The sequence below is a fragment of the Theobroma cacao genome, chromosome 9 (genome assembly GCF_053813885.1).
Source record: "Theobroma cacao isolate CCN51 chromosome 9, ASM5381388v1, whole genome shotgun sequence".
Classification (NCBI taxonomy): Eukaryota; Viridiplantae; Streptophyta; class Magnoliopsida; order Malvales; family Malvaceae; genus Theobroma; species Theobroma cacao.
The window spans coordinates 20,088,070-20,106,534 of NC_142647.1; the positions used below are offsets into that span (position 1 = coordinate 20,088,070).

An 18,465-nucleotide genomic window follows, 5' to 3' on the forward strand; every position below is an offset into this window, starting at 1 on the left:
TATATATATATATATATATATATATATATATATGCCGATAACAACATATAAGCAATGTAAATTAATATAATATGTGGATAAAAATATAAGGAAGATAGGAAAGAATTGCAAGCTATATATAAGTCCTATGGAAATCTAGTGATTCAAAAACAAAAATTAAATGCATTGAAACCCAAATACCAACTTCAATCGTACCCTTCAAAATCCCATAAAATTATAAAACCAAACCAAAGAGTTTAGTTCTCTCAACCCTTCAACTAAAAGAGAATTGCCTGAGGACTTGTTGTTTCACTAGCTAGCCACTAGTCAATAGCCACCAAAGAGTAGGAATCCTCATCACCATCCGTCTCCTTTAATTCTTCAATTCTCTGAATAGCATCTTTTATATCTAATCTCTTCTCCGCATCTACTTCACAACAACTCAATCCAATCTTTAATAGCTTGAGCATTTCTCCATCCCTATCACTTGCTTTTCCCATTTCTTTGTCAAACACCTCCTCTGTCGACATTTCTTCTCCAACTACCAAGCTCACCCAAGTTGCCAAATCCTCTTCACTTCCTTTACCCTTTTGCAAGAAGTTTGCAGGGAATTTTCCGGTTAAAATCTCTAAAATCAATATCCCAAGTCCCCATACGTCGGTCTTCTTTGTAATCCTACCATGATGCACATATTCAGGTGACTTATAAGCTACCATGAGCTCTTGAGCACTCTCTTGGTTGATTACAGGGATCAAACCGTAATCAGTAATGAGGGGTTCAAAGGATTCATTTAGGAGAACATTTGAGGATTTGAGGTGACCATGGGGTGCAATCAAACTAGGTAACTCCTTGTAGAGGTATGCGAGGCCCTTGGCTACTCCTTTCACAATCTTCAATCTAGTAGGCCAATCAAGGCCTGGTTGCCCCAAAGATTGGTGACCTGAAAAAGTAAATGACGAATAACAACTAGTTAACCTCCTATTGGAGTAAATCAAATACTTGTAAGATTTTGCCAGTAATTAGTACTAGTTTTAAGCCATAATATGTTAAAATTCGTCTCAGTGATTATGATATTTTGCAAGTTGACATAAGTAAAGAACAGACCATGTAGATGAACAGCCAAGCTTCCATTTTGAACAAAATCAGAGATAAGAAGCTTCTCTTCCTTCCTATAATAATAAGCCACGAGAGGAAGCAAGTTATTGTGTCTCAGTCTCCCTATTCTCCTCATATGCTCTTGGAACTCTTCTTTCCCAACGTTATTCATTTGTTTATACCTCTTCACCACCATCTCGGGCCCATTTGGTAGAACAGCCTTATAAGATGACCCAAAGCATCCACTTCCCAATATCTCAGCTGAAGCTTTTAGCAAGTCTGGCAAATCAAACCTCTCTCTGTCATCACTCGTGAAAGAAAGTTTTACAGTCTCTACCTTCTTTCCATTCCTTGAGTGTTGTGAACACCCTGGGGAGCCATATTCTTCTTCCTTGAAACCTGCTTTTGTTCGAAGGTTTGATGGTGGAGCCTCCATTGATAGAGGTGGTTGCCTTTTCTGTCGATTGACTATGACGAATGCCAGTGTGGCAAGTAATACGAACACCCCAACTATGACAAGGATCACAATAACCCCTATTGAGGGCTTCTTGGAGCTGGAGCCAGAGTTCGAGTCAGCAGCAGGGGAATCACATGTCTTCAATGGTAGCCCACAAAGACCTTTATTGCCTGCGTATGCAACCAAAGAAAAAAAATTAGGTTCTAAACTACGACTGAGAATATATATATATATATAGGTGTTGGTGAAGAAAATTAGGTCCATATATACAAATATGCACACGTACATTATCACAATTATATTCAAAGCTATAGGTAAAAAGAAATACAAAAGGGATTTCCCCACTTAATCATATCAATTAAGTTGTGTGGTTTTATTTTGCATGAAGTGAGAAATAGTTTCATACTTCGTAAATCTTAATTAGATAGATGATCAGTAATAAGAATATAAGAAGTTTTGGAATAGTAATGAAAATAAAATAGAAATTATTGATGGTGCTTGTTGTTGTTGGAAGGCAGACGTACGTATGGTAAAAATTGTATGGCCTAGAGGTGGTGATCACTCACCTGAAAACATGCTGGCATTCATCTTGCTAAGGCTTGCTGGTATAGAACCCTCCAACCCATTATTGGAGAGATCCACTATCTGCAAGTCCTTCTGTTTAAAATCCGGTGTTTGACCTGAAAACTGGTTCCCATCAAGTTTAAGCTCCAAAAGCTTCGGCAATGTGGCCAATGATTCAGGAATTGCACCCATAAACTCATTTTGGGACAGATGCAACTTCTTGAGCCAAATCATACCTGCAAATGCATTCCCAGGAATTTCTCCAGAGAAACGATTCTTGGATAAATAAATGGATTTCAATGCATTAAGTTTCTTCAACTCCGGAATGGGACCATCGAAATTATTGTTCATAAAACTTAAGGTTCTTAAACCGGATAAACTGGTCAAGCTATTCACATCAATGGTGCCTGATAGTCCCATATTCTCAAGCTGTAGACCCCAAATGGTACCATTATCGCAAAGAACACCAAGCCAATTGGCACGACTCCCATTGCATGGAGGTTTATTGTTTTCCCAATTTCCCAATGCAGTGTCATTGGATAAAGAAGATTTGAACTTAAGAAGGATTTCAATGTCTGACAATGCATAAGAAGAAACGAAAATCATCGATAGAAGCAGGAACATAATCAACAGCATGGGCTTATGGTAAGAGGCCATGGCGTTGTTGGATGGAACGCGCACTAATGGGGCGACGTGCGCGCCCTTCACTAAGGGAGCTGCAATGTGGAATATTATTGCTGTGGTTGGTATTGGAAATAGAGAGAAAAGACGAGATGTTGATGGAGTTTGGATGGCATGCAAGGGAAAAGGGAGAGAAAGGTAGAGAGAAAAAGTTGCTAAGAATATGAGGTGTTAAGGCTATTCAATGCAAGGAGGACCTAGCAGGTGTAATGTTGACAAAGTCTTTCTTTTCTTGTACAATGTTGCATGAGACATATGCGGGCACCCTTTAATTTGCTTACTAAAATAAGGCAAGGGCAAATCATGTTAATTTGGATAATTGGTTGGTGTCCCTTTGGACTCCAATGGACAACATGTTTTTATATGCTTCCAACATCAAAATAGAATATATATGTGCGTTTACTCAAGTCAATTGCTCAATGTTTTACCCCTTTCATCCTTTTTTCTTTTCTTCTTGTATTTCTCCTATGGGTCCAACCAAATTCAAAGAATGGATAAAACATTAATTATATTTAATTTTCTTTGTTTAATTATCATCTTAACCAATATCAATATATAGGTATAATTTACAATATGAATTGACATATATATATTTATCTTCTTTGTGTTGAAAATTTTATGATTCGAATGATGAATATATCTTCCTATGGTGTCATAATTGAGTTGTTTGTTTCTTAAAAATGATTTATGGCCTATGACTTGAAGATACTGAAAGATGCTTACCTCTTGTTCTTCTAAAATTGGATGAAATATCATTTATGCCTAGAGGGGTATACTCGACGTCTTGGACTTTTTTTTTTTTTTTTGAACAATTGGTGTCAAATTGTCCATGTGGCTCTGTGCCAAATTAGTTTCGATGCTTGGAAATTTATTAAACCATTTAAGTTATCTATGAGTTGAATGCTTAATTTGGCCTTTTGATATTTCTTGAACTTGAAAAGAAAGACACTAAATCCCTCGTAAATCATAAACTTATGGTTAGAATATTCCTTATGCATGTTCCATGCTTTTCCAACATGAAAAAAACAGCATGTCCTACCTTTGAGTAAAATGCTTGAATCTCTTTGGAAATTGATATATGTCAAAGAAAATGAAACTTGATCGATTGAACTAAATTATATTCATCATTGCTTATGTGATTCGATGAGTAATCTTTTCTTGAACCCTTTATATGATGCATTGTTGACGACAAAAATAGAGGAAATATGCATTGAACATTTCTCATGAAACTTGCTCTTAACTGCTTATTATACCCTTTTCATGATGATAAAAAAGGGAAAGATAACGTGCAATGAATTTTATCTTATGAAATGAGTTTTTAGGGAGAAATAGAAATGTCTTGCGAGATTTTGTCTTTTCTTTTTTTTATGTTTCTCCAAAAATAAAAGCTACATTGCTTTCTTTTTTATAAAAAAAAAAAAAAAAGTTTGGGTTGCTTTTGAAAGTTTAATTAGAAAACTTTAAATTCCTTAGCCAATATTCATATGCTTTGAAATATCAAGTTGTAGAAAGAAAATAAGTAACAATTTATCACTATGAAGCATATTAGATGCAAATACGCTCATCCGACAAATTTCTTGGAGTGGTATCGTAATTTGAGGAAAGTTCTCAAACAAGAAAAGAGATTGTATGTCCTTGAAATATTGTCATCAAAACCCACCGGTGGCATCAAAACGTAGAACAAGATGGATGTTTGTCATCATTATGATAAAACGGTTAAGAGAAATTATAAAGTTTGTTTAGCTACCCTGAAGGAGAAAATCTTATTGAAGCTTCTGCCTCAGGTAAAATTAATAATTGAGCATATTATATTATATCTACTACTAATGTAAGATACCAAACCTACTTCTCACTCGTACAAAAAAACCTTTGCCAAGGCAGAAGAGCAGGAGATAGAAAGGATGAGATCCTCTTACAAATTGCACATAGCGCAAGGGTTGTTGCCTTGGCAAGTGTTACTACAAGAAGTTGTAGGAAACTTGAAGAATCAACTGCAAAAATGTCCAACCAATTCACGGGCATTATCAACGATCTCAAGGCTCTTGGAAAGATTTTTTTCCTATGTGGAAATAGTGGAGAAAGTGTTGAATGGACTACTTGGATCAAAGTCTTGGGAAGCTAAGGTGACCGAAATTGAAGAATCAAAGAATGTTCAAACACTTGCCTCACTCAACCCTTTCCTTTTCATCTACCAAGCCTTTCGTATGTCCTTGCCCTTTTAAATTATGTTCTACCTATGCATCGCAATCATTAACAATTAAAAAGAGAATTCATTCTGGGTAACTAAAATAGAGCACAAGAAAATATTAATTTCTGCCACCAGGTCCTGGTGATGGTCCATCCATCCAGCCAAACTCGGCCCATGTTCACTTAGGCCGCCTCGTGAGGTTGTTTGCCAGACTACAAGCCGAAAAGGGTTTCAGCGATGCATCACTGACCAGGGTTTAACCTCTCTCGGCGCTTCAATTCCATCCCCGACGGTGACTTGTTGGATTGGTGTTTGAAGGCAAGAAAATAAACAAATATATATATATATATATAGGTTTTAAGTTTAGTCAAAGAAATTATGATTGAAAAACATTAAAAAAAATTCTTCCCTTCGGCTTTAAATTAAGATGTTCCACGTGAACTGGCACAGGTAACCCATTTTATTTTTAAAGATAAAAAGGTGTACGTTCAATTTTTTCAAACAAAAGCCTCACTAGTTCACCAATTGTGCGGCTATATCTGCGAGTCTCGGGCCACCGTCACGCACTTGTTTCGTTGAGAATTTGTTTCCACAGACAGAGATGGGAAGCAACAAACAAACAGGTGAGGAACAAGGCAATGATGAGGTCGTAAACGGTTGGGAAATAAACAAAGATCGAATAGCTTGTATGCAAAAGCAAATATCAGAGCCACCCAGATTGCTGAGCAAAGCAGCTGGTAGGAGCTCATGCTGCATCTTCAGGGTTCCGCAGAGCCTAGTCGAAGTCAACGGTCGGTCCTACCAGCCTCGGATCGTGTCCATAGGCCCATTCCACCGCGGCTCCGCTCAGCTCAAGATGATTGAGGAGCACAAGTGGCGATATCTGGGCTCCTTGCTCAGTCGGATACAAAGCAAAGGCTTAGGCTTGGAAGACTTACTCAAGGCCGTCCAGCCTCTAGAAATGAAAGCCAGAGATTGCTATTCAGAAGCTATCCACCTCGATACAGATGACTTTATTGAGATGATGGTTCTTGATGGTTGTTTCATTATTGAATTGTTCCGCAAGGTTGGGAAATTGGTTAGCTGTCAACCTGACGACCCTTTATTCTCCATGGCATGGATATTAGCATTTTTTTACCGAGATCTCCTTCGATTAGAGAATCAAATCCCCTACTTCGTTCTTGAATGTTTGTTCGATTTAACCCAAATGCCTGGAGAGGAATCAGGTCCATCCTTGTCCAGTATTGCTCTGGAGTTCTTTAACAATGCGATGCTAAGACCTGATGCAGATATTGCCAAGTACCATGATCTCAAAGGCAAGCATTTGCTTGACTTGGTTCGCATGAGCTACATTCCATCAGATCAAGGGGAACCACACAGGCGTGAGACACCAACCCATGTCATCCATTGTGTTTCCAAGCTCCGCCGGGCTGGGATCAAGCTAAATCCAGGGAAGGCAGACAGCTTCCTGGTGGTAAAGTTCAGGGGTGGAGTGATTGAAATGCCAACAATAACAATTGATGATTTCATGAGCTCTTTCCTGATGAATTGTGTGGCGTACGAGCAATGTCATGGGAGCTGCTCCAAACACTTCACAACTTATGCCACTCTATTGGACTGCCTTGTCAACACCTACAAGGATGCGGAGTACCTGATTGATCGGAACATCCTGGAGAATTATTTTGGAACTGATGCAGAGGTTGCGCGATTCATCAATAATCTGGGTAAGGATATAGCATTCGACATCGATATATGTTATCTGTCCAGGTTGTTCGATGATGTGAACCAGTATTACAAGAATAGCTGGCATGTTCAATGGGCAAGCTTTAAGTATACCTACTTCAAGACGCCATGGTCTTTTCTATCAGCATTGGCGGCCTTGATTCTCCTACTCCTCACCGTGGCCCAAACCTTTTACACCATTTACTCAACTTACAAGTAAGATTGCAGAGTGTTTTTATTTTTTATTTTTCTCTTGAAGATGATTGCACAGCTATAGCATCAGAGTTTAATTGGCTGTATCCTTTCCAGATAACAGAAATGAAAGTCATTTATGATTCTTGAGTTGCCAGTGGATTTATCAGCAACCAAATCCCCACCAAACAGTCCAATGCGTCTAAAATTGAAAACCAAACATTCAAAGGATTTCTAACAATCTCATTTTGATTAGTAGAAAGAGATAAAGCCGACAGTCAACAGGTGTGGGTACGCTAGTGGAACAAAACAAATTAATGCAAGATGGAACCAATGGCAGTTGAGTAAAGCAAAAGTGTGTTGTCTATACAAACATCAACCAAGGATGTTTTACGAGGGAGTTAACACGTGTGAAGTGGATGAAATTAGTAGGACAGAAGAACTCGACTTCCCCGGCATTTAAGATAGCGTCTCGCTGCCACGACCGAGTCATATATCCATGATCTGTCCTCTAATAAATTTATCTTTTGTACAAAAATAGAAAAAACAAAGACAGAATTGAATCCCTATCACCCGCATACAACTCGTAATATCTCAAATTTCTAATTTCTCAATTCATATTAGTAGAGGTTTCGATTTTGACTTTTTAAAATCACTCTTTAAAGATCCGTTTGGTTGGAAAAAATAGTTTATTTTTAAAGACACATATAATTTTTTTTTTGAATTAAAAATCATTCTTTGAAAGCACGAAATAGCTAATATCAACCTACCGTCGATATTGATTATTCAAGTTTCATGAAATAGACCTCACATAATTATGAATAAAAATACCGACGCTTATCATGTGAAATTGCTAACCCTACCATATAAAGAATCGTATTAATATTTTAATAATAAATATTTAATATTTAATAATAAATTATTCACTTAAATATACTTTTAATATTTAAAAAAAAAAAGATTAAAGATGAAAAGCTAAAAATAAATTAATAATATTTTAATATTTTAATATTGATAATAAATTATTAAATTATTGATATATTTTTAAAATATTTTATTTGAAAAAGAAATTAAAAGAGAAAACTGGATAATGAAAAAATAAAAAATAAAAAATCATATTAATAATATATTATTAAAATATTAATATTCAATATAAAAGAATTAAAGGAGAAAAAATGGAAAAATGAAAATAGAGGAAACATAAAAAAATAAAATAAAAATCATAGTAAGACTTTAATATTAAACCTTAATATTGTAATGATAAAATATTAATGTTTTTAATAATATATTACTAAATTAAATATATTTTCAATATTTTTAAAAAAATAAATTGAAAAAGAAAAAGGGCAAGATACAGAATTAATATTTTAATAATGAAATTTTAATATCTAATAATAAATTATTAAATTATTATTCAATAATAATAGCATTGTATTTAGCAAAAAAAATAATGAATTTCAAAAGCCTCAAAAATTTTATTAAATTATAATAAAAGATATTTTTTGTATCATTTAATCACTTATTCCTTTATTATTTCAAAACTATTTTGATAAACTAAATATTAAAATGTTAGAATTAAAATTCCATTTGACGAAAAATAAATATTATAAAACCCACACAGGCCTTTGCTTCTGCATCCCATTTGCGTGACTTAAATGGTTACATAAAGATAAAATGAACCAAATGAGACAAACCTGATATCCTTGCATGGATCATTAGATTCATAGGTTATGGCATGAGTTTTTGGCTAGTAAGGCATGTGGATTTAATGGTTGATGGCCATTATCCAGCTGCATACAAATTCACTTTTATTTTTTCTACCCAAAAAGTTCTTTTAGGTTGATGGCCATGTATGCAGCTAGCCAAAAAACACATGAATGCAACATGTCAGGTCAAGCAAAACATAACCACATTATGAATTTAGTGGTTCACATCATTAATTTAATTGTGCTTGTCCACAGACAGAGGGACCAAAATCAGCATTTAATAAAAATATATAGACTTAATTTGTCATAATTTGGTGAAGTACATGGACTAAATCCATAGTCTGACCAAAATTAATGTCATATGCTAATCTCATTTGTTGGTAACAAAATCTAAATCATATGCAGCCAATCTGAATTTAATTTAAAATATATATGTGTGTGTGCGCGCGCGCGCGCACGTGTGTCTAAGATGCAGAAAAATGTCCATTAATTAAGCTGCATCACAACCCTTTTTGTTTTCATAAATTTTCTTACTAAATAAATTTTCAATTTAGAAGTAAGTTTGTTCCTTTTAACAACTCAAGGAAATTCATCGGTAGGGGCTTTAATATAAATGATAAGCTCACTTTTCTTAAAAGAATGAGTTCACATCTGTGGTAGAACTAATTAAGTACATAAATATGTTTTCATTTTTCTTACACGCTACACAATATATCCCTCTGGGAATCCCAGCTTTATGAGTTCTAAACTCGATGTCGCGAGCCACTTAATATTGCAAACTAATCTTTGTAAATTCTCCGAGCTAAAACGTACCTTATGAGAGGAGGCAATTTTGTGGGTCAAATTCCGTATATCCAACATCAACAAGGCATAATCCATCAGGGGGGGCAGGGGGTGCGGTGGCACGTCTACAGGCAGCCCCCATCAGTTTCAGCAATGCATCTTCTTCTGCTCCGGCAGCTGCCTCCCTTATTGAGGTTGCCACAAGCACACGAACCATCTATTATATTTGGTTAGCCACCATCAGAATGCAAGTAGGAGAAACAGTTATAACACAATGTAATACTATTATAACATGAGGAATACAAACCGCTGATCCGAAAATGGATGAGCTTCCATATTTTTTCCAACATCACTCATTTAATTTGGCAAAACAAATAGAAGACACGTCCACGGGATCTAGAAACAAAATGATCTCAAAATCTAAAGCGCACACATGCAGGCAGGCATGCACATTAGTGTAATACCTTGCGTAGGAATCGATTAGCAACTAGCTCAACACACATGACCTCCCTTCCTTCCCCATGATCCTACAAAAAAAGTAGCAACCCTATTAGTGATGCTGATACCAAATATCCAAGGGTAATAGATACTACTCACCAATATTTATCCCATCAAAGAGTTGAAAGGAAAAAATGTGCTTCACAAATTATAGCATTAATGATGGCAGTGCTGTGCTCATCTATAAATGAGAATCAACATTGTAAAGAAACAAGACAAAATTGGATGCATCCAAAGACTTGAAAAGGTTCAATTCATAAAAGTCCCAATGCAAAGTCAGCAAAGCTCAAGCTATATTCAGACCACCCTATAGTTTTTGGATGCCACACTACTGAGTGATTCTCTGGTAAAATTGTTTTCTAGTTGTTTACTTGTATTCCATAAGCTGGTAATTTTGCATATTGCAATCATCCATAAAACAGTGTTACAACTTTGCCATTATTCATAGAACAGTGATATCGTAATACAAACAATAGGTTTTTTAGCCTAAAATAAACAATCAAACAAATAACAAAAGAGCAGCTCTTACTAGATAAAAGCACAGATGCATGCATATAAGAAAGCAAAGCTAGGGTTACAATAAAGTTAGCAAAGACTTAAAACAAGCCAAATTCAGATCATCTTAACTTTATTCCTTCTATTTCAAAAGTTGCCAGGAATAATTATTCATCACTCTAGTGAAAGAAAAAAAAAGTTGGAATTAAGTATTCAAAATTACATTTTAACTTTATTGGTAAAAGAATATTTAGGACCAGGCTACTCTTCAACATGAGATGAAACTGTAGCCACAAAATAGCCCATGAAACCCTCTAATTCTAATTGCATGTGCAGCCTATATGCAAATCTTTTGGAAGCTTCGCAAAGTTAAGTTGCAGTCATGTTCATTCTCTAAGGGAGAAAAGTGAGTAACAAAATTAAGTTTGCAACATTGATAATCGTAAGAGACATTTACAGAACAGGGTATTCTTGCTTCTGCAGCTCGAGCATGGTACATGAAGCACTCCGTTGGAGGTCCTCTGAAATAAATATTCATATGAAAAATGGTCATTTGAAAAATCATATGGAACAAACCTTCTTAGCGAGATTAATCTCCCGTATGAATCAATGAATATGAAAAAATTATTCCAATAATGTTCATTAATCATAATGAACTAACTACCATCCTTTTGGGGACATCCAATAAAACTAGAATAGCAAATGATAATAACAAATGGCAGAGAGACTTCAGGGGATAAAAATGAGAAAAAGACTGATACAACACCAATTATACCACATATAACACAGTCAAATAAATCCCCTAATAGTAAATTCATAAATGACTTTCGCTAGATATCAAATCTGAGAATTTTTGGAGCATTTATAGCTAGCAACCAATTTATTCCGAGTGCGTATCAGATTAATCCACATGTTCAAGAAATGATCTTTGTTTTCAATTTTGTTCATCCAGTCATGTCCAAGCTTATGTATGGATTAAACCTAAAATACTAGTAAAAAGATTCGGATATGTCGAATAAACCCAGAGCAACAAGAGTATGTCTAAGCAAATTACATTATCTCTACTAAATTTCTTGATGATGTCACCTTTGTTTGGTTCTTACATGTTTCTAGAAGCTTTGGTGTCACGTGCAAACATTTTGTATGATAATAATTTTCCTTCTAGTTGCTGTAGTAACTGATTAACCCTGCATACACTGAACCTGGTTGGCTTGTTTGCTGCTTCAAGCCCCATATTATCGCTGATAATTAAGTTCTCAACATTTTCCCATCTAATGTTTTCAAGATACCCATTTCTTTGCTCATTATAATTTCCATCAGAAATAAAATTCTCAACTTCCTTCTTGTTCTCACAGCTTTGCTTCTCAATTTCTTGATTGCTCAAAGGAAAAATATACAAGTAGTGCCTCCATTTTGCAGAGAAGTTAGGATGGAATACACGCGAAACCTACAATCATTTAACAATAGTTATAAGCGTATAAAATTAATTATTATTTATAACCTTTGGAATTGCTTTTATAAAGGAATTTTTTCCCCTTGGGTAAGCATCTGGACATAATGACAACAAATACCTCAGAAACTGATACGACCCTGAGTTTTCCAGGTGCCACACTGTTGATTGCATCTTCAATATCCCAAGGCTTAACATCCTTTCTCCAAGTATCTAAATGTAAAAACACAAAGTGAAAGAAACATAAGATACAACTCCAGAAAAAGAAAGACGTGAGAAAACAATTCAATCATCAGATATCTTACAGACTACACTGCTTCATATTTTTCAATGAAATAGTCAAAAGAAGGATGTTAAGGAATGATATTATTCCAACATTTATTAATGTAGCCAAGTTTTGCAAAAACACATATACAATGTAATCTGTTGACTGAACCTTGACCAAAACAATTAGAAACAGAATCATAACTCAATATCATCTGTCAACTAACCCTTGACCAAATATCATAAGAAAATTTCGCACAAAAAATCAAAATCACCTGTCAATAGGAAAGACAAGGATGGTGGTGAGGTTCATTTATAATGGTACTCATAGACTATAGGAAATTTTGTAATGCTAAAGTTCTCTTTTAGCTATCTTCCATGCTTTTAAACGATGAGAGTAAAAACAGCCTTGGTTTACTCAAAAATAACATAGTAAACCTGAAAAGGCTTTCTGGGCTTTTGGCCATTTATTTTTAACAAACAGAAAAGGTTTACCATTGATTACTTGCAATACTAGACGTCAATTTGGACTTTAATCTTTTTTTGCATGTTTAATAAAATGGAAATGGAACATATAATATTGAGAAAAAAGAGTTTGGTAGAAAATAATTAGCTTCAATTTTAAGGCACATAATAATTGCCTCAGCTTTAAATGACGCTTTTTGATCCATATATCTCAAATAATTCTAGAAGCTAGCTTCTTCTATCTTAAATTTTTTTTATTAACAAGAGAATGATCCTAGAAGCTACACAATCTTGTAGGATACTTTAAGAAGCTTAGCAAATTTTGAAGATGGTAAGTAGCATCTCAGTCAAAAGTGAAACAAGAAAAGTAATGAAAAATGTCCAGTACCAAAATGCAAGAGAAAAGAAAAGGACAACTTCCATCAGGAAAAGAGCAATTCAAAGTAGACAAGTTCATGCTTCTAACTTAAGCAACTGACTAGTTAGAATAAACCTTTCACAAAGTTGATTATGGTAGTATTTTTCACAAAAGGGGAAAAGAAATGAACAAGGTCCATTTTATCATGTCAAAATGAGCAAGAATCTCTGATGAAAATAGTTATAACATACAGAAAGAACAAACTTGCCGAATAGCAGAGACTCCTTTGTCAGTGCGTCCAGCAACCACGGCACAACCTTCCAATGGTTTAGATTTTTCCTTCAAAAGTTGTGCTTTCTTCTCATCAACAAATCTCCCAAGAGATCTTTCAACTATTCTGTAGATTGCAAAGAAGTAAGTAAGAGTGAGAATAGGATCCCAAAAGGAAAAAAACTCTTAAACCTGAAATGGAACCATAAAAACTGCAATCTTTGTGTTTAAATTTCCGAAAATAATAAAAAACAGATTACTATAGTTTCATTGCCCTTTACTCCAAAACACAGACATCACAGCATAGTTCACCAAACTTCATAGTTAACGGAAAAACCAACTTACTCCTGTACAGTGTTCAAACCTGGCTGCTTCTGCCATCCATCAAATGCACCTCCATTGTATGAAACAATTATCTTGAATGTTACTCTTTCCCATCTTCCAGACCTTTCCCCCTTCTCATCAGAAACCTCTACTGTTTCAGAATCATCATGAATACTTGTCTGCATCAAAACTTTTTAGAATAAGTAATACTGCTTAAGAAGTTACCAATCCATAAAGGCCGAGGAGTAAGCAATGACAAAAGGGATGCCCCCAAAATTAATCTAAACTCATTGGATTAAAAATGATAATATTGAGGACTAAGATGCACGATTCAGCCCCCCAATTGTTTGAATTGAAACTTTACAGACATTGAGCATCGAGTATATTTAGTCATCAACATTGTTCAGCATATTTGGAAAAAACATGAGCAGTAGCCAAAATAAGGACCCTGTAACTAGCAAGAAAGAAGGGAGAGTATTCAACTGGAAAGAAACAGATACCTCAGTGCCGAACAACGTCGACAAGGTTAAGCGGCCGTTGACCACATTGGAATAAAAATCGATAACATCCTGCCAAGCTCGGCCGTACATGAACCGGTAGCTCTCCCTAGCAGTCCACCTCGCAGAACTGCAAGAATCGCTGTGATTATAGTGAACATAGACTTTGTTTTCTGCTTCGTTTTCCATTACTGATGATATTATGTCTCTGAATCTCCCGAGCTTTTTCTTTCTGCTGATAAAAATTGCCACCGATTCTTTGAGTTGTGAGGAGCAGCGTAGCATCACCACTCTAAATCAGTTTTTGTTCTAAAGTTTAACTGCTTAAAGCCTCTACCTCACTCCTGTCGCCAACCCTTCCCCGCCGGCTTATCCCTTCCCGAGCTTATGACCCTGGCCAGCAGCCCTGGCCTTTTCAAAGCTTCCACAACACAGAAACCGTTTACTTAATCGGGCCCAATGGCTTTCATTCACTCCTATTATTTTTTTTTTTTTCTAGTTTATTCATTTCTTTGATTAAAAATTTTAATTTGTTGATTAAAAATTTAATTTAATTTTACATAATTATATTAGCTTTTTCAAAAAGAAAACAAAATTGACTTTTCCAAATTAGAGTTTCTCTCTTTATATTTCCTTTTTTTCTTCTCCCGACAGCCAAAGGCTAGCCGGTGGACGAGGAGGGCCTCCTAATTTGAAATTTTTTAAAGAGTAAAATTTTAAAAAAAAAAAAGTTTAAAGAAAAGTTTTAGATAAGAGTTTTGTCTTCTCTTTTCTTAAAAACTCGTTAGTTTTTCAAGAAATACGTTTCACTCTTTCTCAATTGATCTCCTTCTCATCTGATCTTTTTTACAAATAATCATTCTTCAATGCAAATTGTGATCTTCCTTTTCTTTATCTCTCTCTAAGAAAACTACTAAAAAACAAAAAACTAAATAACAAAATAGTAAAATCTAAAATTTTTTTATTTTTATAAAATTTAAAAAAAAAAGCTCAAAATTTGAAGTTACATTTATATACTATTTAAAAGTTTGCTCTCTTTTTCATCAAAAAAGATTTTAATGTTAAATACATCATTTCTTTTTTTCTCTTTTTACTTGAAAATTGAAGCATCATAGCCTGATTGTTTACTTAGATCAGCAAAAATCTAATACTATTATTACTATACAAAGTTTGAAAGTTGTTCAATTTCTATAAAATTTCTTTGATTTGAACATCTGAAATTATATATAAACTCAAAGTAAACTTGTTCTACTTTAATTTATTAGGTGATTGAAGATGACAGAAAAACCTTTTATTATAATTTTAACTAAAATTAGTACTTATATAATTTTATTTTGTCAAACAACTTTAACTTAGTTTTAAAGTCTATTATTTTTTATAAGAGTTTTATAATAACTTTTAAATTAAAAATAAATAAATTAGGCCATACAGGCTCTTATTATTTAAATAAAATGTTCACTCGTATTATTTTGCACATCACAATAGAATTTTAAATAAAAAATGTTTTTAATAATTTTATCGAAGTATTACTTTATATATAATAAAACCAAAACTTAACATATAAAAACCTTAATTTTTCTTTTTTTCTTTTTTTCTTTATTTCTCTACCATCAATGCTTCTTTCCTTTTTTTTTTTTAATTTCCTCCATCATCATCATCGAAAGATGACAGTAAATTATGAAGAGTTATAATTATGAGAACCTTATTACATCAAAACATTATTCTTAAATTGTTCCAAATCAATATTTTATTAAGAAAAATAGATGTTGATAAAATATAAAGATTGAGACATGATTATGTTCCTCACTTGTTAAATGAGCAATTGATCAATAGATTGAAATTTAGGAGTACTTGAACTATGATGTGGGTATTTGTTACAAATATAAGTTTACTGAACATGACCCTTTATGAGAATTTCATTTAGTATATCACTTAAGTGTTTATGAAATGAATTCTAATATGGCAGTTGTTTGTGATTTTTAAACTTAAAATTATTTAATTATCTTATGTGTGGAATGTTACTTTTTGATAATATCTCAAGTGGTTCTAATCAAGGATATTAAAGAAGGATGGATATTAGATATAGTATGAAACACATGAAGGCAAGTCAATAACGAATAGAGGATTCATCACCTTAAGTGAGACTAAAGAGAATATCCCATTATAACTTGAAAAATAAGAACTCAAAGAAACCCTTGCCCAAACCAACTAGAGATGTCAACAAAAAGGTTTGTGCACTTTCTAATTATGAGTTTGATTATTAGATTCAAGTGCAAAAATGAAAAAGGAAAATTAGAGTAGACACTGCACTATACTCTAAGTCTTGTCAAGATATTAGATAATGAATTGATAATAATTATGGTAAAGTTGTGCATTAAAAGATTTAATCAAACCATTATGGCTCCTCTTAATAATTAGGTAGTCATGATGCATTGGTGAGTCAATCTTGACTTATGAATATGAACTAATCAATTAAGGAATTGATAACAAAATGTAGAGGAGTTTTCTTTGTTTTTGAAAATTCATATTTATTCATAAATAAAGGATGACCACCTCTGTGGGGCAAGAGAAGGATTTTGCCCTATTTTACATCAATTGAATAAAACAGTTCAAGATCTTCTTATGAGTTCATTCTTAGAGTAACTATACGCAAACAAAAAAAATCCCTCTCCCTCTGTACATCAAAATCATAAGATTGCACATCAACATTCTCTTGTACACATGAAATCCCAACTAGCTGGTAATCACCCAAAAAATCCCATCCAGAACCTATACATACACACACAAGATAAAAAAAAAAAAAAAAAGATCCACCAATCAATTTGTACAAAAGCAAAACAAAAAGTTCTAACCTCTAACTTGCATAGACACCAAGGAACCGTCACAGCCATAAATTGAAGGATCCAAACAAGAATAAAAAAGGCAACATAAGGGCTCTCCAACAAGTTAATTACAACACCAATTTTAATCATAGTTGAAGGCAAACATATAATACGAAGGGCTCATTTCCCATGCAATTTTTCTTTAAAAGCATTGATCATAATATAATCGATATGTTGTATGCAATTCTCATAAACAATTTCGATTCACATCCCTCACCTTATATACCACCAAATCAAGGCTAAGCCATTTTGTCAATTCTTGGCACTACAATGGACCTAGACCAATCAACACACACAAAGAATCAATACTCGATTTATATTCACTAGCTTAGCTTCACCAGCTCATTTATACCACTAACTTAAATACAATAATATTAAACATTAATCCTTCCACCATTCCAACTTCAAGATTTTTCCACATTCACATAATCAATCAATTCTTGAATCCCATAAATCTAAAATCGCATATTTTTGTTCCTTGGTGAATTTGAAAATAGAAAATTGGAATCAACTCCGAACAAAATAACAAAAACAAGAAAACTTGGATTTAAGAAAAATGATCTTAAATGTAAAACCTTTGCATAATAATATTAAAGTTTAAATTTCTCACCTTAATTCAGCTTTGAAATTGAAAAACACATGCTCATGATTTTGACAAGTAAAAACGAACATAAAAGAAAGATGAAAATTGAGATAACATGAAGAAACAACAAAAATGGAAAGCAAGGTAAAAATATATAGAATAATGGAGAAAACAATGGAAGGTTCGGGTTGGTACAAACAAAAAAGTGTAGTGGCCGGTCAATGTGAGGAAAGTTAAAAAAAAAAGGTATAGCTTTTTAATGAAGCTTGGGAGTTTTAAAGAAAAGTCAAAGATTCCTTGAATGTTTATTATTATTGTTAATTATTATTAATATATATGTTTTATATATTACTTTGATGAAAGATTCAACCTTGGTAAAAACAAAAAGGGAGGAGCAATTTCTAAAGCTTCTAAAAGCTTATCTATGTAATATTTCTGTCCAAATAATATTTTTTATGTACAATATTTGATAAAAATTCACCAAGGAATGATTATTTTTACCATTAAGTTTCATTTTCTATTTTTGCCCATATTTGGAAATATAGGATTTCACAATACCCCCCTTTCAAAAAAGTCACCCCCCGAATTTGAGTTAAGTGTGTTAACCTTATTACTTGATAAGTGATGATACTTGGCTTGCATCTCATCCTTAGCCTCTTAGGTAACTTCCTCACTAATGTGATTCCTCCACAACACTTTCACAGAGGGTATCTTTATAGAATGTAACTTATTAACCTACCTATCTAAGATAGTCACTAGTTGCTCCTTGTAAGTCAAGTCATCCTTCAACTGTATAGTTTTATGGTGAATTACATGCTATGGATTTGGTTGGTAGTGTCAAAGCATAAAAACATGAAATGCTGAATAGATGTTGGAAAGGTTTAGAGAGAGTGCTAACCGATATGCCACTATATTGATTCTCTCAAGGATCTCAAAAGGTCTAATGTATCTAGGGCTTAGCTTGCCCATCTTGCCAAACCTTATCACACTTTTAGTCAGTGAGACCTTTGGA

The 18,465-nt window shown here is 33.8% G+C and overlaps 2 protein-coding genes and 1 pseudogene across 3 annotated transcripts; 1 reads left to right on the forward strand and 2 right to left on the reverse strand.

The window, feature by feature from the left end:
* Positions 1-302: 302 nt before the first annotated feature.
* PRK1 (Leucine-rich repeat protein kinase family protein) lies at positions 303-2,752 on the reverse strand. The gene is made up of 3 exons (XM_007014503.3): positions 2,098-2,752; positions 1,084-1,701; positions 303-919 (listed from the first exon to the last, which is right to left on the reverse strand). The coding sequence occupies exons 1-3, from the start codon at positions 2,750-2,752 to the stop codon at positions 303-305; spliced, it is 1,890 nt and encodes a 629-aa protein (XP_007014565.2).
* A 2,611-nt stretch (positions 2,753-5,363) lies between these two features.
* LOC18589506 (UPF0481 protein At3g47200 pseudogene) lies at positions 5,364-7,035 on the forward strand (annotated as a pseudogene).
* A 2,152-nt stretch (positions 7,036-9,187) lies between these two features.
* LOC18589507 (Pseudouridine synthase family protein) lies at positions 9,188-14,494 on the reverse strand. 2 transcript variants are annotated; one of them, XM_018128406.2, is made up of 8 exons: positions 13,992-14,494; positions 13,513-13,670; positions 13,149-13,294; positions 11,932-12,023; positions 11,464-11,807; positions 10,812-10,881; positions 9,832-9,894; positions 9,188-9,584 (listed from the first exon to the last, which is right to left on the reverse strand). In XM_018128406.2, the coding sequence occupies exons 1-8, from the start codon at positions 14,271-14,273 to the stop codon at positions 9,399-9,401; spliced, it is 1,341 nt and encodes a 446-aa protein (XP_017983895.2). In that variant the 5' UTR covers positions 14,274-14,494; the 3' UTR covers positions 9,188-9,398. The 2 variants fall into 2 exon arrangements, with proteins under 2 accessions (XP_017983895.2, XP_017983896.2); XM_018128407.2 differs by having other exon boundaries at positions 10,818-10,881; positions 13,992-14,485.
* Positions 14,495-18,465: the final 3,971 nt, after the last annotated feature.